This window comes from Peromyscus eremicus, chromosome 20, assembly GCF_949786415.1.
Source record: "Peromyscus eremicus chromosome 20, PerEre_H2_v1, whole genome shotgun sequence".
Classification (NCBI taxonomy): domain Eukaryota; kingdom Metazoa; phylum Chordata; class Mammalia; order Rodentia; family Cricetidae; genus Peromyscus; species Peromyscus eremicus.
Window position 1 is genome coordinate 12,815,540 of NC_081436.1, and position 23,337 is coordinate 12,838,876.

Here is a 23,337-nt window from a genome sequence, read left to right on the forward strand (position 1 = left end):
TTCCCCCCTACTGACCACCCAGGCGATGGTCCCAATTTACTTTCCTGGTTTCTGCAGTTCCTCTTGGATATGTACTCACATCTGAAGTTTTGGAGTCAGGAACCTTCAATGTAAAAGAATGCAGTCTGGGTTACCACACTTAATTTGATCTTTTCTAGTCCCACATATTAACACGAGTATACTTTCATTTTAATAAAATATTTGTATAGTAAAATATTTTGTACCTATCTCGAGTAGGCTGTGGGCGGGTACAGTTTGACAATTGTTGATCATTTGCTCTCTATATATAATTAAAAGGATTTGACTTTTCTAAACTTTCAAAATGTGTGAGCATAATAGCCTTCCAGGAACTCAAAGTCAGATGTTCTCTTTTGTATTCTATTCATATGACCACAATAGAGAAGAATTTATTTTTAGAAAGAATTGGAAAATTAAATTTTAGTTGTCAAGACCATATTGAAGAAGTTCTGGAGTTTTATTCTTCATCATGTAAAAACTTTTAGTTTGCTGTGTTCTTTCTTTTTTTTTTTTTTTGTTTTTTTCAAGACAGGGTTTCTCTGTGTAGCTTTGCGCCTTTCCTGGAACTCACTTGGTAGCCCAGGCTGGCCTCGAACTCACAGAGATCTGCCTGCCTCTGCCTCCCGAGTGCTGGGATTAAAGGTGTGTGCCACCACCGCCTGGCTGCTGTGTTCTTTTTTAAAATATATTTTTTAGATTGTATTATAATTACATCATTTCCTCCTTTCCTTTCCTCCTTCTAGATCTTCATATGTATACCAGCCCTTTGTTTTCTTTCAAACTCATGCCCTCTTTTCTTTTTTCTTTCATTATTACACACACACACATACACACACAGATACAAACACGTACACATACTTCCATAAATACAACCTGCGTGGTCTACGTAATGTTACTTATATGTATTTTTTTCAGGCCTGACAATTCGGTTTTGGATAATCAATTGGTGTGCTCTTCCCTGGGGATGTAGGTGGAGTTTTTTTCTTGGGATCACCAGCTCCCAAATTTCTACACAGAGACTTATTATTAATTATAAATGCTCGGCTGATAGCTTAGGCTTGTTACTAACTAGCTCTTACATTTTAAATTAACCCCACTTCTATTCTTTTACTTGCTGTCACATGGTTCATGGCTTAATACTTCATTTTGTACACACTCTGCTTACTCTGCATCTGGCTGGTGCCTCACGAGACTCCCCCTTCTTCTTCCTGGTGTCTGGGTTCTTCCTAGACTTCCTCCTAGTCTGGCTTTCTTGCCCAATCTCTTCATGCCTAGCTATAGACCAGTAATCTGTTTATTAACCAATGACAGTCATCCATATTTACAGTGTACAAAGATTGTTCCACAGCATGGGAAGGACTATTTCTCTTGCTCTCAGAATTCCTTAGTTACCTATACTTAGTTCTTTGTCTAGAGTTTAGGCCTCCTGGACCTTTCCCACCTGTGTCAGCATGCCTATTGGTGTCATCATTGTTTAGCTCATGTGTTAGGCAGTCATGTTGGTGAGAGGCTTTATGAGTGTAGCTTCTGACATTCCTAAGAGACACAGTCTCATAGCAAAACTTCCCATTTCTCTTGCTTTTATAATCTTTCTACAAAATGATTCATTTGCAGAATTTGTGTCATAGATGTATCAGTTGGTTGTGGTTGTTGTTGTTGTTGTTGTTTTGTTTGGTTTTTTTTGGTCACGGTGTTCATCTGTTGCAAAGAGAAATTTCCTTCATGAGAGGTGAGGACTATACTTACTGTGGGAATAAGGATAAATATTTAGGATGTGGTTAGAAATTTCACTGGTTTAGTAAGATGGAGGCTGTATGTTGTCCTCCAAGACCCATGACTTCGCTAGCCCTGATAACCTAGGCAGGTTTCTAGTACCAGGAATGATTTCCCACCTGTTGGTCTTATATCTAATTATAGAGCTCTTGTTTACCCCCAAGGTATGCATGCTAATGCCACTAATGCACTCTTAAGGTAGTTGTGCCATGCTGGTAGTTGTGGTTCTTGATGTATTTTTAACCTTAGCATTATGTTTTAGGATTAGAATGGCTGGAAGACACAGTGTTGAGTAGTCACTGATTGACCACATTAATCTTGCTGGTGAAAATCTTTATTTTATATTTTAAATTTAAGATTGTAGTTAGTCTTATATGAGCAAGGCACTGGAACTGCTTTATCGTCTTCAAGATAAATATCTAGCATACTCTTGAGTCTCAACCACACTGGTGCTTTGGACTCTCTTGTTTCCATGAACTCTGAAAAAAAGAGCTTAATTAACATTATTTTAGAATCTTAATGAGCAGAAATTGGAGCCACTGGAAGCCCAGAGAATTATTTCTAAGTGGAAAACTACCTTCGCAAATGTAATAGCACAGTACCTCCTCAAATGGAAATGTTTTGAATTACAATTTGCCAACCACTGCTGGAGTCTGGGAGTCTGGATAAGGGACAGAAAGGATTGTTTTTCATTTGATTTCTGTGTAACATAGACCTTTTAAAATCTGACTTACTTCCGAATCCAAGTATGTCTGCTGCTTTGTTTCTAGGGCTACTTCACTGTGTGGCTTCAGGTTGCCGCCTGTGCTACATGGTTCAGTCCATGATGAGCATGGAAATGATAGCTTTTGGGAACTGAAATAAGAGGATATATCAGACTAGTGTGGACAAAAGGATTGCTTGGATATAGATCCCATCCGAAATGGAAAAGGAGGTTTCAAAGTACTCTGAGGCTTGAGGGACTGTGAAATAGATTCCAAGTATAATTGTAATGCTGATGACAACACAGTTGGTGTCCAATAGAAGAGTGAAACAGCTTGAACACGGAGTTTTCACTTAAGTGATAAACAGATATGTTAGTGATTTCAAATGCTTACCAAAAAATGGAAGCCGGATCTAAAGTAAAAATTTGAGCTTTGGAACTTTCAGATTATCACCATTGATATCTTGGTTTTCATAAAGAGCTACAGATTAAAATGATCACTTTGAGACTAGTTCGAGATGTAATTTTCCTAGTACTTGCCTACCTTATTAATCAGAGAAGATTGAACTCAACTCTTGTGTGTTGGTGTGTGTTTTGGTGTGTGTGTGTGTGTGTGTGTGTGTGTGTGTGTGTGTGTGTAGGTGCACATGCCTGCTTGTGAGTGTGTGTGTAAGCCACAGGTCAACACTGATGTACTCCTCCGTTGTTCTTCACTTTACTCTTGGAGACAGGGTCTCTCACAGAACTAGGAACTTGTTGATTCAGCAAAACTCCCTGGTCCTGGAGCTTCAGGGACCCACCCACCTGTCTCTGCTTCTGGGCTCGGCACATAGGCACATGGTGCACTACCTGGCTTTTGACATGTGTGATGATGGGGCTCTGATCTCAGGTCCTTAGGTTTGTACAGGAAGCACTTACTGCACCTGTACTTAATTTTTTAATGAAATCCAGTATTATTTTTAGAGAATAATGTATATGATAATATTATAGCTGTTGAAGATAACAGGATACTTCATTGCCCATTTTCTGGTTTCACATTATTCTGTTATAGATATGCAAATACATGCAAAAATTAAATCAGTAGTTGTATCAACTTTGTCTAGTTGTCTGATATTTCCCCCTACTAGAAAGAATGCTTACACAAGGTTTATGTGTTCATCAGAAATTCCTAGACTAAAAGGTTGTTTGCAACAACCCTTCAGGGCTGAGAAGTGTCACTAGAAAGGGCTTCCTACTGGATGCTGTTATATGCACCCACGTGGTCACAAGTTCTGAATCCCAAAGTTTGTCTTAGCAACTGTCTCACATTTCATTTTGGGAAGTGTCCAAGCACCTGCAGGATGAGTTAAAAGGTGACCTGGTGACAAATGCATAGACATTCCAGTTCCACAACATGGAGAGTCATGTCAACGGTCATACAGGACTAGGACATGAATCACCTCATTTCTAGTCTGCTGATAGCCAATCGAATGAAAGAAACAAGACTTTACAAAGTTCACATTTAGTTCTGTGTATATGTTTGCATATTTATGTTTTGTGAAGTTATATGAATCTAAGGATTGGTTTTGTAATTAGTATTCTCTGTTTTATTTAACAGGAATCTTCTTGATAGAGACACGTTTTCTAAGTCTGATCCAAGTAAGTGAAATATTGTTTATTTTACTCAATTTTGCAAAAATTATGTGAAATTTACTATTTCTATTTGTATGCTTGCTTTTTAAATGAAGAAAGACATGGGCATTTATGGACAAAAAATCCTTGTGCCTCATTTGATAAGTGTTAAGATTCTTCTTAATCCATAATTATTAATGTAAATTTCTTAGTCTTTATTTTTTTAGACTTTCTTTATCAATTAATAGAATACTTTACCTGTTTATAAACAGTGACAATGGGTTGTAGATATAAATGCAAAATATGTTTGTCTCAAGTTGTCACTTCCGAGGTTGCTCTGAGCAATTTAAGTATCTTCAAAACCTGATAATTTTTTAAACCCTGATATTTGAAATTATCAAAGTATGGTTTTAAATTTTGTCTACATCTATAGTGTAATTTAAAGGCATTATCAAACAATGGTAATATTCTCTGTATGCTAAAATATGTTCATAATAAAATTAGAAGGTTGACATAATTTGTTTTCTAATTCTTTGAAATAAATTTTAACCTTGAATGATTTTTTGGTGATTTCCTTGCAAGGATAGAACAGGGAATTAAGTATGTTGTTTTGATGTAACCTGTGGACAGTTGAAATAGAAATCATGTACATTCATACCAGACATTTACCTATGTGTGTGTTTTTTTCATCTTTTGTAGTTTGTGTCTTATATACACAAGCAGTTGGAAATAAAGAATGGAGAGAGGTAAGAGAAAAATGTTTTCAAAATCACTGTGCAGAGGCCACAGCATTTTTATCTTAGAGAAGCTGACCTGTTTTCAGTGAGTTTAAGTCTTTCTTAACCTAAAGACTGAATTTCTCATTGTTTGATTTCATTGAATTTTCACTCATGAGTTGCTCATTGCTGTGGGATGGTCTGTATGTCAAATGTGTTGCTGATTGGTCAATAAATAAATCAGTGATTGGCCAGTGGCCAGGCAGGAAGTATAGGCGGGACTAACAGAGAGGAGAATTGAGAGAACAGGAAGCTGGGCGAGGGAGACATTGCCAGCCGCCACCATGACAAGCCACATGTGAAGATCCCGGTAAGCCATGAGCCATGTGGCAAGGTATAGATTTATAGAAATGGATTAATTTAAGATGTAAGAACAGTTAGCAAGAAGCCTGCCATGGCCATACAGTTTGTAAGCAATATAAGTCTCTGTGTTTATTTGGTTGGGTCTGAGTGGCTGTGGGACTGGCGGGTGAGAGAGATTTGTCCTGATTGTGGGCCAGGCAGGAAAACTCTAGCTACAGCTCATGAAGTATTCCAGAGCTGAGACTTGCCCAGTTGACTTGATCCCTTCTGTACATGATGTTTGTAGAGTTAATCTCACTTTCAGAAGTCAATGGTTAAATTTTCATGAAGTGCCACACAAAAGGATCTTAAGTGGGTTACTTATTATCAAATATCATCTGCCTTTTTTTTTTTTATAAGTAGGTAACTTGCTGTTTGGAAATAAAATAGAAACCCAATTTCCTCACACAAATAGGCTTTGTTCAATGAACAAAAGCAAAGAGGGTGAAAGATTTCAATGATCTTATTTTCTAGAGCGTCTCCACATTTAGAGAGAAGATGAGCAGAGGTGGGGCCTTTCACTTTCCTGGTCTTTGCTGGTTTTTGTTTGTTTGTTTGTTTGTTTGTTTGTTTTTTTAGAAAGGCAGCAGATCGTTTTAATGGGGTCACAGTATATGACTAGAGTTCCCTAAAGCAGTTTTCCTACTTGTCATCACAGACTGATTTGCATTAGTTTCCTGATCAATTGTCTCAATGGTCAGGTAGCCAGTTAAGAATAGATCATTGTAGTTTATGCTCAACAGGGGGATAAGCAACTCAAATGTTATAACTATTGGTAATGATGGATTGTTAGTATGATGCTGAACAGCGTTTTTTTTTTTTAATGTGTGTTTTAATAAGCTTTTCATTATTATAATAATTACCCAACACAACTTACCTATAAAGAAAAACAGTTTATTATGAGTTGTGGTTTTAGAAGTTCAGTCCATGCTTGGTTAGCGCTCCTGCTTTGGTTGAGGTAACACACAGTAGGAGATCAAATTTCCCCATTACCAGGAAGTAAGGAGAGTGGAGAGGGACTGGTGCCATTGAATGTTACACCTCCAGAGACTTCAGGACCTCCAGGCTGCACATCTTCCCAATAGTGACACTTTAGAAATCAACTGTTTAATGCATGGTTTTTGGGTAATATTAAACTTATAGGATTCAGCCCCTGACTCCCCCTACTCCCAAATTTCACAGCTGTCTCAGAATGTACAACCCATTTACTCCACACATGAGAGTCATAGAACCTTAATTATTGCAGTGTTGCTTGAAAGAGTCTGTGACACAGGCAAACTGAAGTGTGAGCCCTGTAAAGACAAGAGTCAGCACACATCCCAGACATAGTGGCCAACAGACATGGGGAGAATTCAGGCCATAGAAAGAAATTAGAGCAAAGCAAGGATGAAAGTCAGCAGGGAAGAATCCGTAACATCCTGGTGTGACACCTTGTAGCACACTGTCACCAGATGTGGCCTTAAGGGCTTGTGCAACCCCCCACTCTGTGGTCTCCTTGGTTGCAGTCCATATGACCAGTCCCGTGCACCACCTTTCCTTCTTGCCTGCGGTATTCCCAAGGAACCCTGCATTTCTGCCTTCTAGAATCTCCATGGAAACTTCAGCTCCACGCATTCACCTGTCAGGGGCTGCTTGCCAGGTATTCCTTTGAAATCTGCATGGGGACATTTATGACCCACTTTCAGGGCTTATATTTTGCCTACCTGTAAGAATAGGATCATATAGAGGACACTGACTTTTACTTACAGCCTAAGCTACCTGGTCCCATTCAAACAGTGCAATGAGCTCTTCATGAATGGCTAAACTTGGGGAAATGATTCTCTAATACATCCTGGGTGAATGAAGCATCCAAGAGCTCTCTCTCTTTTCTGACATAAGTGTTCAAACCAAACTTACGCTCAGCCCTCCGGAGCTGTGATTGGTGGGAGCTGAGGTGCTCACAGCATGTCTCTTCTCTTCTGTGTGAAGGGAATTTGCTTCCTTCCTGCTTCTGCTGATCTCACTTACCTGGACTGTGCGTGTAGCTCTTTTTCTAGGCACGCTGCAAAATTTCCCAGTCTTGCTGCTTCCTTTTCTTTGATCCAGATTCTTTCCTGAAATTTGACTAAAAGCAGCCAGTGATACACTGAGAACTGCGTGCTTTGTTTTCTTGAAATTGACTCTGCCAGACAAACAAATCTATTACCTTCAAGTTCAAAGCACCATGATGTCTTATAACATGGGCAAAAAGCCTCAAATTGGTTGGTTGGTATGGTGTAAGAGGGAAGGCCTTTGGTCCATTTCCTGGCGGGATTCTACTTTCCACGTGAAACGTCACCAGAAAAATGTTACTGTCCATGTTCCTGGCTGCACTCAAACCCAGCACCAACCGTAACAGCTCTGCTTATAGAATTTCAGGCTTTTTCTAACTTGTTCCTTCAGGCCCTCTGAATGGCTCCTGTGAGTTCCATAGGCTTGGCCAGGTTGTTAGCATACAACAGCAGCAAAGATCACTCCACTTCCTGGTGCCAACATTCTATATTACCAACATCCTACTAGGAAAAATACATGTTTGAGATAATCATCATAGCAATACAAAAGTTTCATCTGACAGTTGGGGAGATTTGAGTTCATCACTGCTTAACATTACTTCCTTGGCTGAAGCAGTATCCATTGGCAGAAGTGTGTAGTAATGCAGAGCTTTCCTGGTGATGGCTTGAATGAGATGACCCCCCATAGGCTCATATGGTCTTTCATATTTACCTCAAAATTACTCATATCTAGATGTCAAGTTATTAACATTTTTCCATGCCTGCTTTATAGTTTCTGTAATATGCCTAATAACATTTTTTTTCAATTGTCCTGATTTCTTCCCTAGAATCGCATCATCTAATCAGTCACCCAGAGGTGTGAATTCTCTTTCACAAAGTAAAGCAGAGCAATGACTTACTTATCGCTTCACTACTTTTTTAATTCTAATCGTGTGTGTGTGTGTGTGTGTGTGTGTGTGTGTGTGTGTGTGTGTGTGCAGGCATATATGCCTATGCATGAGGAGGCCACAAGTGGCCATCAGGTGTATTTCTTTATTGTTCTGACTGATCCAGAAGCTTGCTACTTTGTCTAGACTAGTGAGCCCCTGGGACCTACCTCTTTGCTCGTAGTTCTGGGGTTAGGGGCATGTGGGCACACCTGCTTTTTTTCTGTGTTTTCTGGGGACTGGCGCTAGGCTCTTTATGCTTGCACAAGTTCTTTTACCCAGAAAACCATCTCCCCAACCTGACAAGTTGTCTTTTGTTTTCCTTGTTGCAATGTTCTCTCAAGTCTGGCTCTACTGTCTCACATTCTTTTATTTGGTTATGCATTTGATCTTTCTGAGAAATCCATGCAGTCCCCAATCATTTGCTCTCAGTTCCCCTTTCCATGTCCAGCTCAATGAAGCATAGAACTCTTAACAGAACATAGGTGCCGGGCTCCATAGGGCTGAAGAGTGCTGTGCTTCAGTAACCAATAAAGCATGGTAAATGCAGAACCAGACACTTAACCAGTGCAAGTTCGTAACGATGACACAGTCAGAATTCATTAGATAAGGGGAATTTGAGGAATGACGTTGTAAAATGCTCAGAACGGTACCAGAGTGTTCTTGTTGGATATTAATAAGCTAAATTCAAAGTTTCCCTTGGTTAAAAACAATCTCATGATTTTTTAATTGCCTAATTAGTGAAGTGAAATATTTTTATATAATTTGCTAGCTCTTTTACCATAACAATGGATCATGACTATATTAAGCCATTCCCACTTATTGGCTAATTTGATTTTTACAACAAACAAGAGGTATGGGCTATTATAATCATTGTAATAGGAAACAGAAGAACAAATGGATAAGAAACTTGACCAGTGGCACTTGGTTATTAATCTAGAGTGGTGTTTTGAATCCTGGCTGTATGGAATTGTTGGTATTAGATTACTTTTGTGGGCACAATTCTTATCCACTTCTAGCTATTATGTTCTGATTTTATAAAGATAAAGAAATTTTCATGTCATTGGGGGTGGGTTGTAATTATTTTTTAAGTGTGATTCTAAATAAACAAAAAACAACAAAAACCGAAAATCATATAGGAAACCAAGTCTTACTATTTAGGAAAGGTGGCATATTATTAAGATAAAATGCTGAGACATAATAGAATATTCTGCTATTCTATTGTTTGTTTTTCAGAGAATAGAAAATGGTGGTTATAAAGACCACATTCAAAGGCAATGTGAAAACCATGACGAAATTGAGAAGGTATTGAAAGGCAGGACCCAGAGCTGTCCTGAAGGGGTAGAAGCCATAGATGAAGACTGGGGGTACACTGGTTGTCTTAGCTTGCTTGTCTTTCCACAAAAGAACACCAAAGTTTAGATAAATTATGAGGAGAGTATCTGTCTCTCCCTATTTTGGAGGCTGTGAAGTTTAGTACTGACACTGAGGGGCCCATGTCTTGTGAAGCCTTGTTATCTCATTCAGCGGTGGAACGCTGAAGGGAAGGTGAGCCCTGTGCCAGGCTGGGGCTGGGCTGAACTCACAAAAGCATCCTTATCCCAGCGACCCATTTCCTCCATCAGGATCCTGCTCCCCTGGAAGTGCCATGACTTCATTAGGAGAGCAGCACACAGTAACCTGTTCAAAACCCTCACTCCGCACTACTATATGGGGATGAGGTGTCCAACACGTGAAGTCCACTCCACTATAGACAGGCCTGAGAAGGTACTTTCAAGTCAATCTCAAAAGAGTTGACCGTGCTAACAGATGAGAGGGTGACATGGAAGAGTAGGGAGGAAGTGCAGATGGAGGAACTAAGTATGCTGGAGCACTTAGCAACGGAAGGGACTTGCTGGGTGGAAAAAACAAAAAACAAAAAAACCAAAACGACAGAATAAACCCTATTTGATACTTAATCCCCCTAGCAATTCTTATGGAAGACGGTTTCCTTAGCTTGAGAGGAAGATAAATGTATCCTTTACATTTTCCAGTGTAATGAGGTGCTTTAAGGCAGGTGCCTGGTTTCCTGGTGACTCTACGCATGTGTGACATGAGGAAGGATTCCAGCTCCTACAATTATTCCAGTAATGAAATATTAGTTGCTAGTTTAAGTATCTGGCATACAACAAGTACTGTACAATTAGGGAAACCCTGGGATTCTAAGAGGGAAAGCAACTTTCGTAAACAAAACAAAACAAAAACGCACGAAGTATCAAGTAATAACTTCCTACACTAAAAAATCCTGTCCTTGGTGCTTGCTCAGCAATTGATGGGAAATGGCATATGGAGTTACCTTGGCCTCAAACCCAATCTGAAAGTGTGGTGCCGCACAGCCACCAAAAGTCTATGCAATCCGAGGTCACACGGATGCATGTGCAATGCTTACATGAAGAAAAATGATGCATTTCTATTGGACCCCATAAAATTGTCCTTTTAATAAGTAAAAGATGATTGTGGGTAGGTAATTTCAGGTGACTCGGCTTAGTGCTATTGCTCTTTACTCCTCTGGGAGCAATTTTGAAATGTTGCCTTTTGATTTATATGCTTTAGTATACAGAAGAGCAAGTATGTGTGTGAGGAGGGCGTCTGTCTTGAAGTGAGAGCCAGCCTCCGTGTGCCATGTGAATAAAGGAAGGTTTGTTCTGAAGACAGTGCAGCGCCTGGATTGTCATGACTGTCCTCGGATTCTTCAAATATTTTCATTTAGAAGTGGGTACCAGTAGAGTAGCCCACTCTAAGGGAGAGCTTTGAAGCAGTAGAGATTGTCACACGGGATTGAGTTTCTGGGGACTGTGCAGAGGCCTCTTGTATGTCTGTAATGGGAAACATCCAATCAGGGCTATGCTGACTCACTAGCGAGAGCTTATTCTCAGTGCTACTATTCTTGCAAGTTTGTGGTTTCACATTGCTAGGGAGTTCAAAACCAAACTTTTAGTAATTTTATCAGTTCTTCCAAATGCGTAGTAGGTATCAACTATTATTTTATCAGGATGAGACACAGCTACCTATCTATTTCAGACTGGACTAAGAAAATGTAGGTATATTCTTAATAACTCCACAAATACTTAATCATTTATTAATCTCACCAGCATTTAGCGAATACTGGTTGTGTAGCTGGAATGGAGGTCAAATTTAAAAACAGAGTATTTTTACCTCAAGAACTGTTTGGGACAGTTAGTTTTCTCAGCAACTTTGGCTTGTTTGTATAAATAACCAAGTTTCCTGGCTTAGATATCAGCTTCACCCCACTGGTATAGTGGTTGTACTTTTATTTCAATTAAGGTGATTTATCAAAAGCTTTAGCTCACTGTGATTTATGTTCTGAGATTTATTACATTTAGTTATCAAGTAATAACTGGCAAAATGCTTAAATCAGAAGCAAAATAGTTCCGATAAATACAAGGTTTTCTTAAAACAATCCATAGTTGAAACCCCAATTTTAAATTGTGTCTGACAATATCCTAGTTATCTTTTCTTCAATATTTTTTCTAATGACCATGAGTTATGAAAAACTCTTGAAATAATGGATCTTTTGATAATTTCAGAGCTATAAATGATATAAATTGTCATATTTAATGGAAGTTCAAAAACAGTATAATGGACAGAGTGAAGGAATCTCCCAAGGAGCTGCATATCAATAGAGAGTTGGAAAATGCTGTTGACATCTGTGAGTTAGAATTTAGTGCTCCAGAATGAATCCATTTTTTTAAATTACTCTTAAACATATAAATTGCAGGGTTGAGTCTGGATTCCTTAAGTTTCAGTGTGAGGAGAGGAAGCAGCTGAAGTTGCTTATAAATTTGAAATATTGTTGCTTGAAATGATTGGCATCGTTGCCATTGTCTCTGGCAGGCTTCCTTTCACCCACGCTTGGTGGTTCAACTTTTACTCATCCCCCTCACTGAGCAATACCCACTCGGAAAGCACTGGGAGATTCTTCGAAGCTCAGCTTTCTCAACCTCACAAATAGGCTGTCTGCCATGAAACAAATGCTGTTTATCTTGTAAGGAGAATTTCCAACACAAACCTTTGAAATCCTGTAATTTTGTTATGAGCCTTGTTACTTTTCACTTCATACAATAAATATCAGACTTTTATTTTATTGGTACTTGTATTAGTCAGGGTTCTCTAGAGAAACAGAACCCATAAAAACATATATACATACTACAGATATATTCATTTATAGACACCCGTACACACACACATAAAACAGCTTAGGAAATAATATCCAGAGAGTACAACAACAGCTGTCACACATCTGAAAGGCTGAGCATCTGGTAGTCACTTGGTCCTTATGGCTGAGTATCACAGGAATTGGAGTAGTACGACAATGGCTGCTCACACCAGAGAGGCCCAGACCCCAATAGTTGCTTAGTCCAGGAAAGTTGGTACCTTAGCAGACTCAATCTAGCACAGCAGGCCTGGAGTGTTCCTGGAGAGATACTGCTCCTCAGTCCACACTGGAATCCTAGGAAAGCTGGTTCTAATGTTAGCCAAGGAATCAGGAGCAGCGGCATTGAGGGAAATTACCCCAATGACAGGAGGGAAGACCAAGCTAGCCAAAAGTGAATAAGTTCTCGCTCCTGTGTCATGATCCCAGACCCTGTGGCCACCACATGTGGAACAGACCCAGGTAAGTTACTCACATGGTAGACACTGCCCTTCTATTGCATGTAATCAAGTCTCATAGGGGCTTTCCAGGAGCAGCTTCCTACTCTTGGCTTGTCTTCCTCCTTTGGTGACTCTGCAGATCCCTGCTGGATCCTTACCAGGTCCTCCAACCATCACATATGACTCAGGGTCCAAGAGCCCTGCCAGCTGCCTGACTGGGATGTTCCAATTGCAAGGGAAACTTGTTCCAGGCTTCTTGACCAAACTGTTGAAAGCACCAGACTATGGCAGAGAAAGACCTGAATAGAGGATGCATCCCCCAAACTAGAAAAACAGAGCAAGTCAAGATCCCAACTGCTACAAATTAGCCCCATCCTGAACATTGTAAATACTCCACTGAAAGAAGAAAGGCAACTTCAACAACAAAAAGAGAAACTAAAGAATGAAAAAAAAAATCTCAACCAACATACTAATTCCAGATGCAGAGATCAAATGCAGAAATAAAAACAATGTGAAACAAACAAAATAGCACGTCTCTTCCAGAGAGTCCAAATCCCACAATAATGGCCCCTAATGAAAGTGACCTGAGAGAATGTATAGAAACCAACGGAGAAAGATTCTAACTATGGTCAACAACTCAAAGAAGACAAAGGCAAAGATAAATGGTATAAGGAAGTTAATCCAAGACATAAAGCTTAATTTTTTTTTGTGACAACCCAAACTGAAATAATGCCAGAAATAAGAAACTCAACAAGTCAATGAAAAACTTCAGTGGCAAGCTTTTTCAACAGAATGGACCATGCCAAAAATAGAGTCAGGGATTAAAGACAAAGCAAAGAAGTTACATTACCCAGGAAATGTCAACAAAAAATTAAAACACACACACACACTGCATGAACAGAACATGAGAAACTTCTTGGATATCATTAACCTTTATCATCAGTAAAATCACCTGGAAAGCGAGATGCCTATCCAGTACACGAGGTTAACAGATCAAATAAAATAGACTAGACCAGAAAAGAAATCATCAATGACATACTAGTTAAAACATTAAAAACATAAACTAAAAAAAGAGTATTAAAAGCTGCAAGGGAGAAAGGTCATATCACTTATGAAGGCAGCTTTATGAGATAGCACCTGATTTCCCCACAGAAACCTTTAAAGCCAGAAGGGCCTGGAAAGATGGACTCCAAATTCTGGAAGAATTTATAATTGTATATGCCACACTTGATATCTTTCTCTTCTGCTGTCTTGAATACTGACTGAGGTATTTTAAATTGTGTGTTGGCTTTTTGTTAACATGAAAAATACATCAGAAGTGAAATATATGTGCTTCAGCTCATAGTTTCTGAGGTTTCACTCTATGGTCATCTGGCTTTATTTCTTTGGATCATGTATGTTGGATGGGAATGTGTGGCACAGTAAGCATGCTCACCTCATGGTGGCAAGAAAGAGAAACAGTAGGGGCATGGGCCCAATAATCCCTTCATGGGCATGCTCCCAAAGACTTAGCTTCCTTCTATAAGGTCCCCAACAGTGCCACAGGCTGCATACCTTCAGCATATGGACCTTGAAGACTGCTCTTTTTTGTCTCTATGTACTGATATGCAGCTTTCCCGCCCTGTTCACAGCAGTAGAACTTTCTGAATTTGTAGTTACTCAAGTCTCCTCACTTGCTAGCATGTATTTCAGTTTTAATGATTTCCTTCAAAGTTTCTTTTGGACCGGCCTTATGGAGGCATGTGATCTCTGCTTTTGTTTTCTGTCCTGTATTTCTAAAGGATAGGACTGCTAGGATTCTCAGCTGGCAGTTAATTTTCCTTTCATTATTTTCATGTTTCTCTCTTATGCTTTGAAAGCTTCCTACTGAGAAAGAAGTCTGCTGTCATGAGTTGGGGCAGGCTTACCTGTTCTGTCTTTATTGCCCGGAGGATATTTCTTTTACATTTGAATGCTTGATTATAATATGTTTTGGGGAAGACTTGATCGAGTTAAAATGTGATGACCTTTAACATTCTGTAACCTGGATATTTGCATCCTTCTCTTGTTTTGGAAAGATTTCTGTTAACATCTCTTTGGAAAATCTTCCTTCTCTCTCCCATGCTTCCATCCCTCTGGAACCCCCAACTACCGGAATATCTTCTACTTTCTGATGCTTTCACCATGTTCCCATATTTTTGTAAATTCTTTCTCCTCTTTTCTCTTTATTCCTCTGTGTATTTTCATATAGCCTGCCTTTGAATTCACTAATTTTCTCTCTATTTAATCTGTGCTAGCAATATCTTCTATTAGAGTTTACTTTCACTCCATCTACTTTTCAGCTCAGTAATTTGGTAGCTTTTTTTCTTTTAATTACTTCCACCTCTCTAAGTTTCTTGGTTGGTGCATTGAGTCATTCCTTTGTTTTGCCTTGGACCATGTGGTGTTTCCTTAAAATGGCTGATTAAACTCTTTTAGATTTTGCCCATACAGCTATTGTTTGGTTCTTTCTTTCGCCTTGTTTTAACTGATGTGATTCTCTGAAAGTTCCTGAATATTGTAGTGGGGTGCATTTTCTGCACATTCAAGAATTAGGGGTTTATTCTGGTCATTGTAGTCTGGTTATCTGTGCCTATTTTTCCATGAATGTAAGCATTCCACTCTCATCTGATATTTTTCTGAGACCCTTCAAATGTCAGCTTTTCTGAAAGTCCATGTGATGGTTGTTTTAGCATTGCAGAGTGACCTAAGCTCAGACTTGTCCCAGATATGTGGTTGGCTCTTGTTCACTATGCATTGGGTTACTAGGGTAGAACCTAAAATGAGTAGACCTTAGGAGCTTCTCCTTGGGCCCAGGGTAGGCCCTCATGCCTTATAAAGTTTCAATTCTGCTGTAATAACTTTAAATATCCAGATAGTGGTGAGATCAGCTGCAGAATTCTATGCCACACTTACAGCCACAAATTTACCACAGCCTGCAATATAGCCCACTGAGGACTATACAGCACCAGGTTTGGCCAAGGCCCATTCTACTATTGGATGTCTAATGCTGACATAGATTTATGACCCACAATCACTGTAGCCACAAAGTGTGACTAGAAGAGGAGTCTGATGGCCTGGAGTGCCATCTCCTAGTGATGTTGGTCCTCTCCCAAAGGTTCCAACTGTGGACACTGGCCTGTGAATGGGTCTACTCAGTTTTAGGTTTCTGTGGCCCATCATAGGTTCCTAGGCAAAAGCCGATGCTGCTACCCTGCCCTACGGTGAGTGAGTAGCCTTCCTTGCTCTTACCCTGCCTTGCAAGTTTGAGGTGGTGTGGAGAAGCTTGGCTCTTACCTGCCGGAGGACACACCCAACTGGGTCATATCCTAATTCCACTGTTACAAGGATCTGTGTAGTGCCCAAGCTACAGCTGGATGTAATATGGGACAAAATGTAAGTGTGTCTTACTAGAACATTTAAGTATCAGCCTGGTGTGGCAAATGTACAACTTCGTTGTGAACACACTTGAGGATAGCTGTAATAACCTGAGGTTGAAGAAGGGTAAGATAGATATAAAACTTGGTCACATCTGAATCTCACAGCATCAAGTCCTGCAGTTTAGACAGGAAAGTGTGTCACAAGCCCACTCTAGAACTGGCAATGATGTGAGCTGGAACTGGAGTCTGCCCCACCAGCACACAGGTCTCTCATGGACGCTGCAGCAGGTCTGGAGGCTCCATCTGCCAGCTCTGTCCTGGACATGGAGCCTAGTGTTGGTTCTCCCTGTGGTGATCCTGCCACTGAATTCTTGCTACTCTTCTTGCTGCCTAGGACTGGGGGTGAGGATGGGAGTCAAGGAAGCCAGTTATTAGATAATGAGGTTTCCTTACTCAGTCCATAATCATTGGTAGAGGAAGAGAGAGATGGGGCTCTGCATAGCTGTAGACGTCAGAGTGGTGGGTCTGATGCTGGATTTTAATTTTATGGACTGTGTGTAAGTCATTCTTCCTCCTCCAAGTCAGAAGCATCTTGCCTTTTACTATTTGGAATTATGGAAGGAGACACAGTGGCCAGTTCTTTCCTTCTTACTTCCTCCATGTTTTCTGAGTCTTTTCTTTTCCTTACACTAAAGCCATTCACTGTATGTAGTTCCTCATCTGGTGTCATTAGCTCTTGGGAAGGTAGTTTGGTAAGTGAACAGCCATTTAAACTTGTGTGTTTGTAGGGGGTAAATACAGCAGGACCTTAGCCATCATTTTGCTTTGCCTCTCCATATTTCATGTTTTTCAAATTTATCATCAACTCAATTTAGATAATAACCTCTTTCCAATAATATATTTTAATATCATGAGCTCATTTCTGCACATTTTGTTTTGCCATAATAACATTTCCCCAAACACTGCATTTCAGGAAAAAAGGCAGCTTTATTTGATTGGCGATTCTGTTGGTTGGATGGTCCAGTCGTGTGAACCTCAGAACTCACAATTCACTGAAAAACATGCATCACATATAAATTAAGATTTAACTGATCCTTCATAAATGTAACTTGTATTCTCCAATAAAAGCTCCTGTGCAAATCTAGTCAATTATTTTCCCCTAGGTGCTAAATTATAACACTAATCCTAATATTGATAGCTAGAAATGACATGTGAAAAGCAATCTTAGGAAATATTATTATTCTTAAGAATATGTTTCACTTTAAAAACATTGTTTTAGGTAAACTTTTAAAATAATGGAACCTGAAAATTGATGGGGTTTCGTCTTTTCTGTATTTTATGTATGAAACTTAAAGAGAGATGATGAAGGTTGAATTTTTTGATGGCTAATGTTTTAATTCCTAAAAATAAAATGTCCTAAAAAACCCAAAGACTGTCCCATATGTAAAACACTGATTTTAGCAATAGTATTACAAGGAAGCCACATGGCTTCTCCTTTTGCATCTCTGTATCCACACCTCACTGATCAATAATAATGTAAGTTCTGAGCAAAGGCTCAGATCTTCCATTTGTCATTTCAGAAGTAAATGAACTTGAGGTTGTTGATTTGTGGAAAAATAAATGCATTGGGTAATGAGCCACAGGACCCACTTTATCTCTTTCCCTCAGAGGAAGAGGGCCATGCATTCTCTGATGAGGCCAGAGTTTGACTTTCCAGAGCAAGAGTATGAGGGTGTAAGCTGAGAGAGAGAGAGCAAGAGCGAGAGTGAGAGCGAGAGAGAGCGAGAGCGAGAGCGAGAGAGAGAGAGAGAGAGAGAGAGAGAGAGAGAGAATGCATGTGCATGTGTGTGTGTTTGTGTGAATGCTTGTGCATGTGTGTCTGTATAAGCATGTGTGTATATGTGTTTGTGTGTAATCAACATTTTCTACATTGCCTGAAAGCTTATAGTCTTAAATGGAATTTTCTGACTGAATGCATCTGACTAGTCTGTCCTAAGTCATTCTGTCCTACAGAGTTTATTGTCAGATAGGCTGTCCTCTGAAGATCACTAAGAATAAAAGTTTCCTATCACGTAGTAGTTGGTATGAGATGCATATGAGTTCTGGTGAATTTTCTATGTGTCACTGTTACTCACCTGACCCAGGCTGCACCTTGACAACATTTCTCTCAGAACAGAGCAGATCTGCCTGATGTCAAGAAAGGGAGCTACTGAATATTACTTCCAATTCTTCTCCTCTGAAGCACTTTAATGATTAGTCATTTTAGAAGTCAAGAGGGAGTATTTTCTTTCCTCCGGTTCCTGCAGCACTTATTTCTAAATAGAAAAAGTAGGTCTTTATTCGATAGTATAATTGTCAAAGAAAGGAAAACTTTCAAAACTTGATTATGAATTGTCTTTCACTTTTTGCTTTAAGTTTTAGAAGAATGGTGTTTTATTTCAATAATTTTTTTAAAAATTTCATTTAAATAACTGACAGAATTTGCAGTTGATAAATAAAAGACAGTTTCCTAGTGGTTATATAATGAAAATTTAATACTGTATTATTATGGCAAAGGCTGAACAAGACACACCTGTACATATTTATTCTGCCTTAGATTATTTTAAGCAGCCATATACACCCTATTTTTAAAATTGTATTTTAATTACAATGTTTCACTGTTCCCTTTCCTCTCTTCAAACCCTCCCATATACCCCTTCCCACTCTCCTTCAAACTCATTGGCTCCTTTTTCATGAATTATCATTACATGCATATATGCATTGCATATACATATATATTCTCAAATATAATCTTTGAGTCCATATGATGTCACTTGTATGCATGTTTTATTGTTCCATAGATCATTATGAGCAGGTGTATACATCTTTGGATAATGTAGAATAGCTGATGTTCAGAATAAGATTTTTTTTCTCCAACACTCCTCCATCTTTCTATCCCCTCATTTTCTCTCTCTCTGAAAGCCTATATATATATTATATATATAAGTATATATAATATATATTATATATAGCCTATATATATATATATATATATATTCCAAATAAACAAAAAGAATAAGACAAAAAATACCAAAGCAAAACAAAAAGCACCAAAAAAAACCTATGAAGTCTGTTTTGTGTTGGCCAACTACTTACTCCTGGGCAGGGCCTTCCCTGCATGTACCCTGTGACGCTGCATTGGAGAAAACTGTTTTTCCCATTCCTAGCAGGTATCAATGGCTTCTTGGGAAGGGGGGAGCTTTGTGTCCACTTCCTCTTCTCAGTGCCGGGCTTTTGTTTTGTTTGAACCTGCGCAGGTGCTGTGCATGTTGTTACTTCTGTGGGAATTCATATGTGGATCTACCCTGTTGTGTCTGGAAGACACTGTTTCCTTCAAGTCATCCATCACCTCTGGCTCTTACAATCTTTCTGCCAGCTCTTCTATGTCAATATCTGAGCTTTGAGGGGAGGGGTTTGGGCTGTGTGCCCCAAAGTCTTTCACTCTCTGCACATCCAGCTGTCAGTCCCTGTTATGATCACCATCTCCTACAAGAAGAAGCCTCTGTGATGAGGGTTGAGAAATGCACTGATCCTTTTTCCATCCTTTTTAGGTCACATATTATAAGTCTTTCAAATGTTGTATCAGAACTTATTAATACTTACCTTTCCTCAAAAATTTAAATACCTCTTATCTGCATAGATAGGCAATTATGTAGTTTCCAGAGATTTAAAACTTTTTATTTAGTAATATTACATTAACTAAGCTCTAAATTTTTCTCTAAGTCAAAACTATTAATAACTTGGTGGCCAGCTGGTATATTCTATCCAAAAAGTAGCAAATTTCAGATGTGCTGAAGTAGTCATAATATATTTGTGAATTCGTATTGTTGTTGGCTTTCAGTTCTTGTAATATGTTGGATGGAAAACAGAACACCAATTTAAAGTTATTTCTGCATTTTAAAGTAAAGCATACTCATTGTAAGGAATTAAGATGGCTGTATTCTGGAGATGCAGGGATGGTTCATGATATGTAGAGTTATAAATGTAACTCGTTGCATAAGTGTTACTCAAAGATAGAAACCAAAAGATCATCTCAATAGATGAAATAAAGACTTTTGGTAATATCTACCATCTCTTGATTATAAAGGCCTTGTAGATATGAGAATTAGAAAGGAAATATCTCAGCATAGGTAATAAATCCATAACGAACATAATACTAAATGGTGAAAAACATAAAACACTCCCAATAATATCATGGGCAAATCTAAAGTATTTACTCCTACTTCTAGTGCTAGAAGTCTTAGCTAGAAAAATATGACATGAGAACACAATTAAATTGATATAATTAAGGGAAAGATGTCAAAGTATCCCCATTTGCGTAAGATATGGTTCTGTACATAAAAGACCATAAAGATTCTACCATAAGACTAGAGGTAATGAATGGTCCACAGAGTGGTTAGACACACAATTAATGTGCAAAAATCAGTACCCTACTTTACACTACATGACTAATATATGGAGAAAGAAATCAGCGAAACAATCCCATTCACAATATTCTAAAATGTGTGTGTGTATGCATGTATATATTCATGTATAGATAAGTAAGCACAACCAAGGAAGTTAACTAACTCTACAATGAAAACTTTAAAATACAAAAGAAAGAAATTGAAGGAGACATTAGAAGATGTAAAGATGATCTTGGTTTGGTGGGATTAATATTGTGAATACGGCCATCCCACTAAAAGCAACCTACAGATTCAATACAATCAAAGTTGGAATGACATTCTTCACAGACATAGAGAAAAACAATTTTAAAATTAGTATGGAAGCACAGAAGACCTCAGATAGTCAAAGCAATTCTGAGTCCAGACAGTGCTACCACCACCATCCTTGAATTATTAGTCATACTAATAAAAACAGCATGAGACTGGCATAAAAACAGAAGTGTGGATCTGTTGGATAGAAGAAAGAAGCCAAACATGAGTCCACGCAACTATAGCCACCTGATTTTGAGAAAGATGCCCAAAATAAATTGAAGACAATACAGCACTATCAACAAATGGTGCTGGAAAAACTGAATATCTAAACACTGGAATAAAACTAGATTATTACCTCTAACCATGTACAACATCAACTCCAGAAGGATCAGTGGCATCAGTGTAAGAACCAAAACCCTGAAACTTCTTGAGGAAAATTAGGTAGATCCTTCAAGATATAGCCATTGAAAAGGGCTTTCTGAAAAAGACAAAGAAACAAATGAAACTTCATGAAAATATAAAGTTTCTATCATCAAAAGAAATTATCTCGTGAAGAGACAGCCCTTAGGATGGAAGAAAAATCCTTGCCAAATGTCCATCTGACTGAGGGTTAACATGTAGAATAGACAATGAGATAAAAATACTGAACATCAAGAAACCAAACAATCTAGTCAATAAATGCACCGTGAAACTAAACAATGAGCTCTTGAAAGAAAAAATACAAATGGCTAGTAAATATCTTAAAAGCTTTCGACATCCTCAATTATACGGGGAAGTTCAGATGAAAACAACTTTGAAGCTGTGTCTCACATCAGTCAGAAATGGCTATCATCAGAACCCAAATTATGCTGGCAAGGATATGGGGAAAGGGAGCTCTTATTCTTATTGGTGGGAGTATAAACTGACACAGCACTTCTGGAAATCAACATGGAAGTTTCTCAGAAACGTAAAAATTGATCTGCTGTGGGAGCCATCTATATCACTCCTGGTAACATACTCAGAGGGCTCTGTGTCCTCGTATATAGATACTTGCCCATCAATGTTCGTTAATGCTCTATTACAATTGCCGGGAAATGAAACTAGTTCAGATATCCCATCAGTTGATGACTGGATAATGAAAATGAGATCACTATACTTATTAATGAATATTTCAGAAAAATAGAGAGAACTGAATAAAATCACACTGAGTGAGGTGATGAGGGCCAGATAGACAAATAAATTAAATAAAATACATCTAAAAATGTACTAATTATCACTGAGAGGAGCCAAGTCCTATAGACCAAAAAGAGTTTATCTTGTGTGCTCTGTGAACCCCTCGGCTATCTTAGTCTGCTGGCATAATGACATAGTATTTATTTTATTTGACAGCTCTGGTTGGATGGGGATAATTTCCAGTGAAAACAGAAGTAAAGGTAGAGATGGGAATTCAAAACCGTTGAGATAGTCCATGATAAAACCTGAATTTAAATTGAAAGTAGGAAATATGGAGAGCAGTAGACCATTGTGTGTAAGCGTCCATGTTTACTTGCCAGGCCGAGGTCCCCTGATATGGCTGCAAAGAATTAAATCAGGCTGGTTAGAGGGGCCACAGCACAACTGGAGCTGTGACAGTTTTATTGAGAGCAATCAGACATTTTATACCTTTATCAGAAACAGAATAAAATGGCAATTGCCAGGATTAATACAATTGTAGTGGCCAGGATACAGTGAAGTTTGCAAGTCATACAAGGTACACAAGATTAATGTCTAAGACCAATGGTCCTATCAAGTTTCCTTACTTCCTTGACTACTAAGGGGTCAAACAGAGAAACACAAAACAATCTGAACACTTTACTGCCTGAGGGAGTGCATCAGTCTCTCAGGAACTGGAAGGTACATTGTGACCCAGGAGCCATGGACTCTAACCTGAGAAAACCTATGACACGTGGCTCTCAAGGCAGCTAGGCTAGGCCAACTCCATGGTTCCCTGCAATTGTAGGAATATGTTTTGGAGTTAAAATTGATAATTTAGGAAGCAGTGATAAAAGAGGCATTGTAGTTTAAAAAGGAAGTTGTTATAGATTACTTTCCTTTATGGTTGGATCATAGTGGAGTATAAAATTACTTATTGGCAGGAGGTAGGTCAAAGTGCCAAGATTAGAGAGGGCACAGGGTAATGTTTACTATTGGGTGATAATTCTGAAGAGCCTGTAAGACTATCAGATGTGTAACTCAAGAGAACAGCTGTCTGCATTAAGGTGACTATGAGCTGGTCACATAGATTTAGAAGTTACCATTAAGTAGGCAGGTTGTAAAGCCCAATGTACAGTCAGTCTGTTTTGTGATGCTACAAAGGAGTACCAGTGATAGTATAATGTATAAAATACTGAAA

At 38.8% G+C, this 23,337-nt stretch overlaps 1 protein-coding gene across 1 annotated transcript in view; it reads left to right on the forward strand.

Moving 5' to 3' along the window:
• The window catches only part of Cpne8 (copine 8), a 186,196-nt gene that overhangs the window by 24,765 nt on the left and 138,094 nt on the right, over positions 1-23,337 (forward strand). Inside the window, exons 3-4 of the mRNA XM_059247993.1 lie at positions 4,092-4,132; positions 4,805-4,851. Of these exons, the coding sequence (XP_059103976.1) occupies positions 4,092-4,132; positions 4,805-4,851 (88 nt within the window). The remainder of the gene's footprint in view (positions 1-4,091; positions 4,133-4,804; positions 4,852-23,337) is intronic.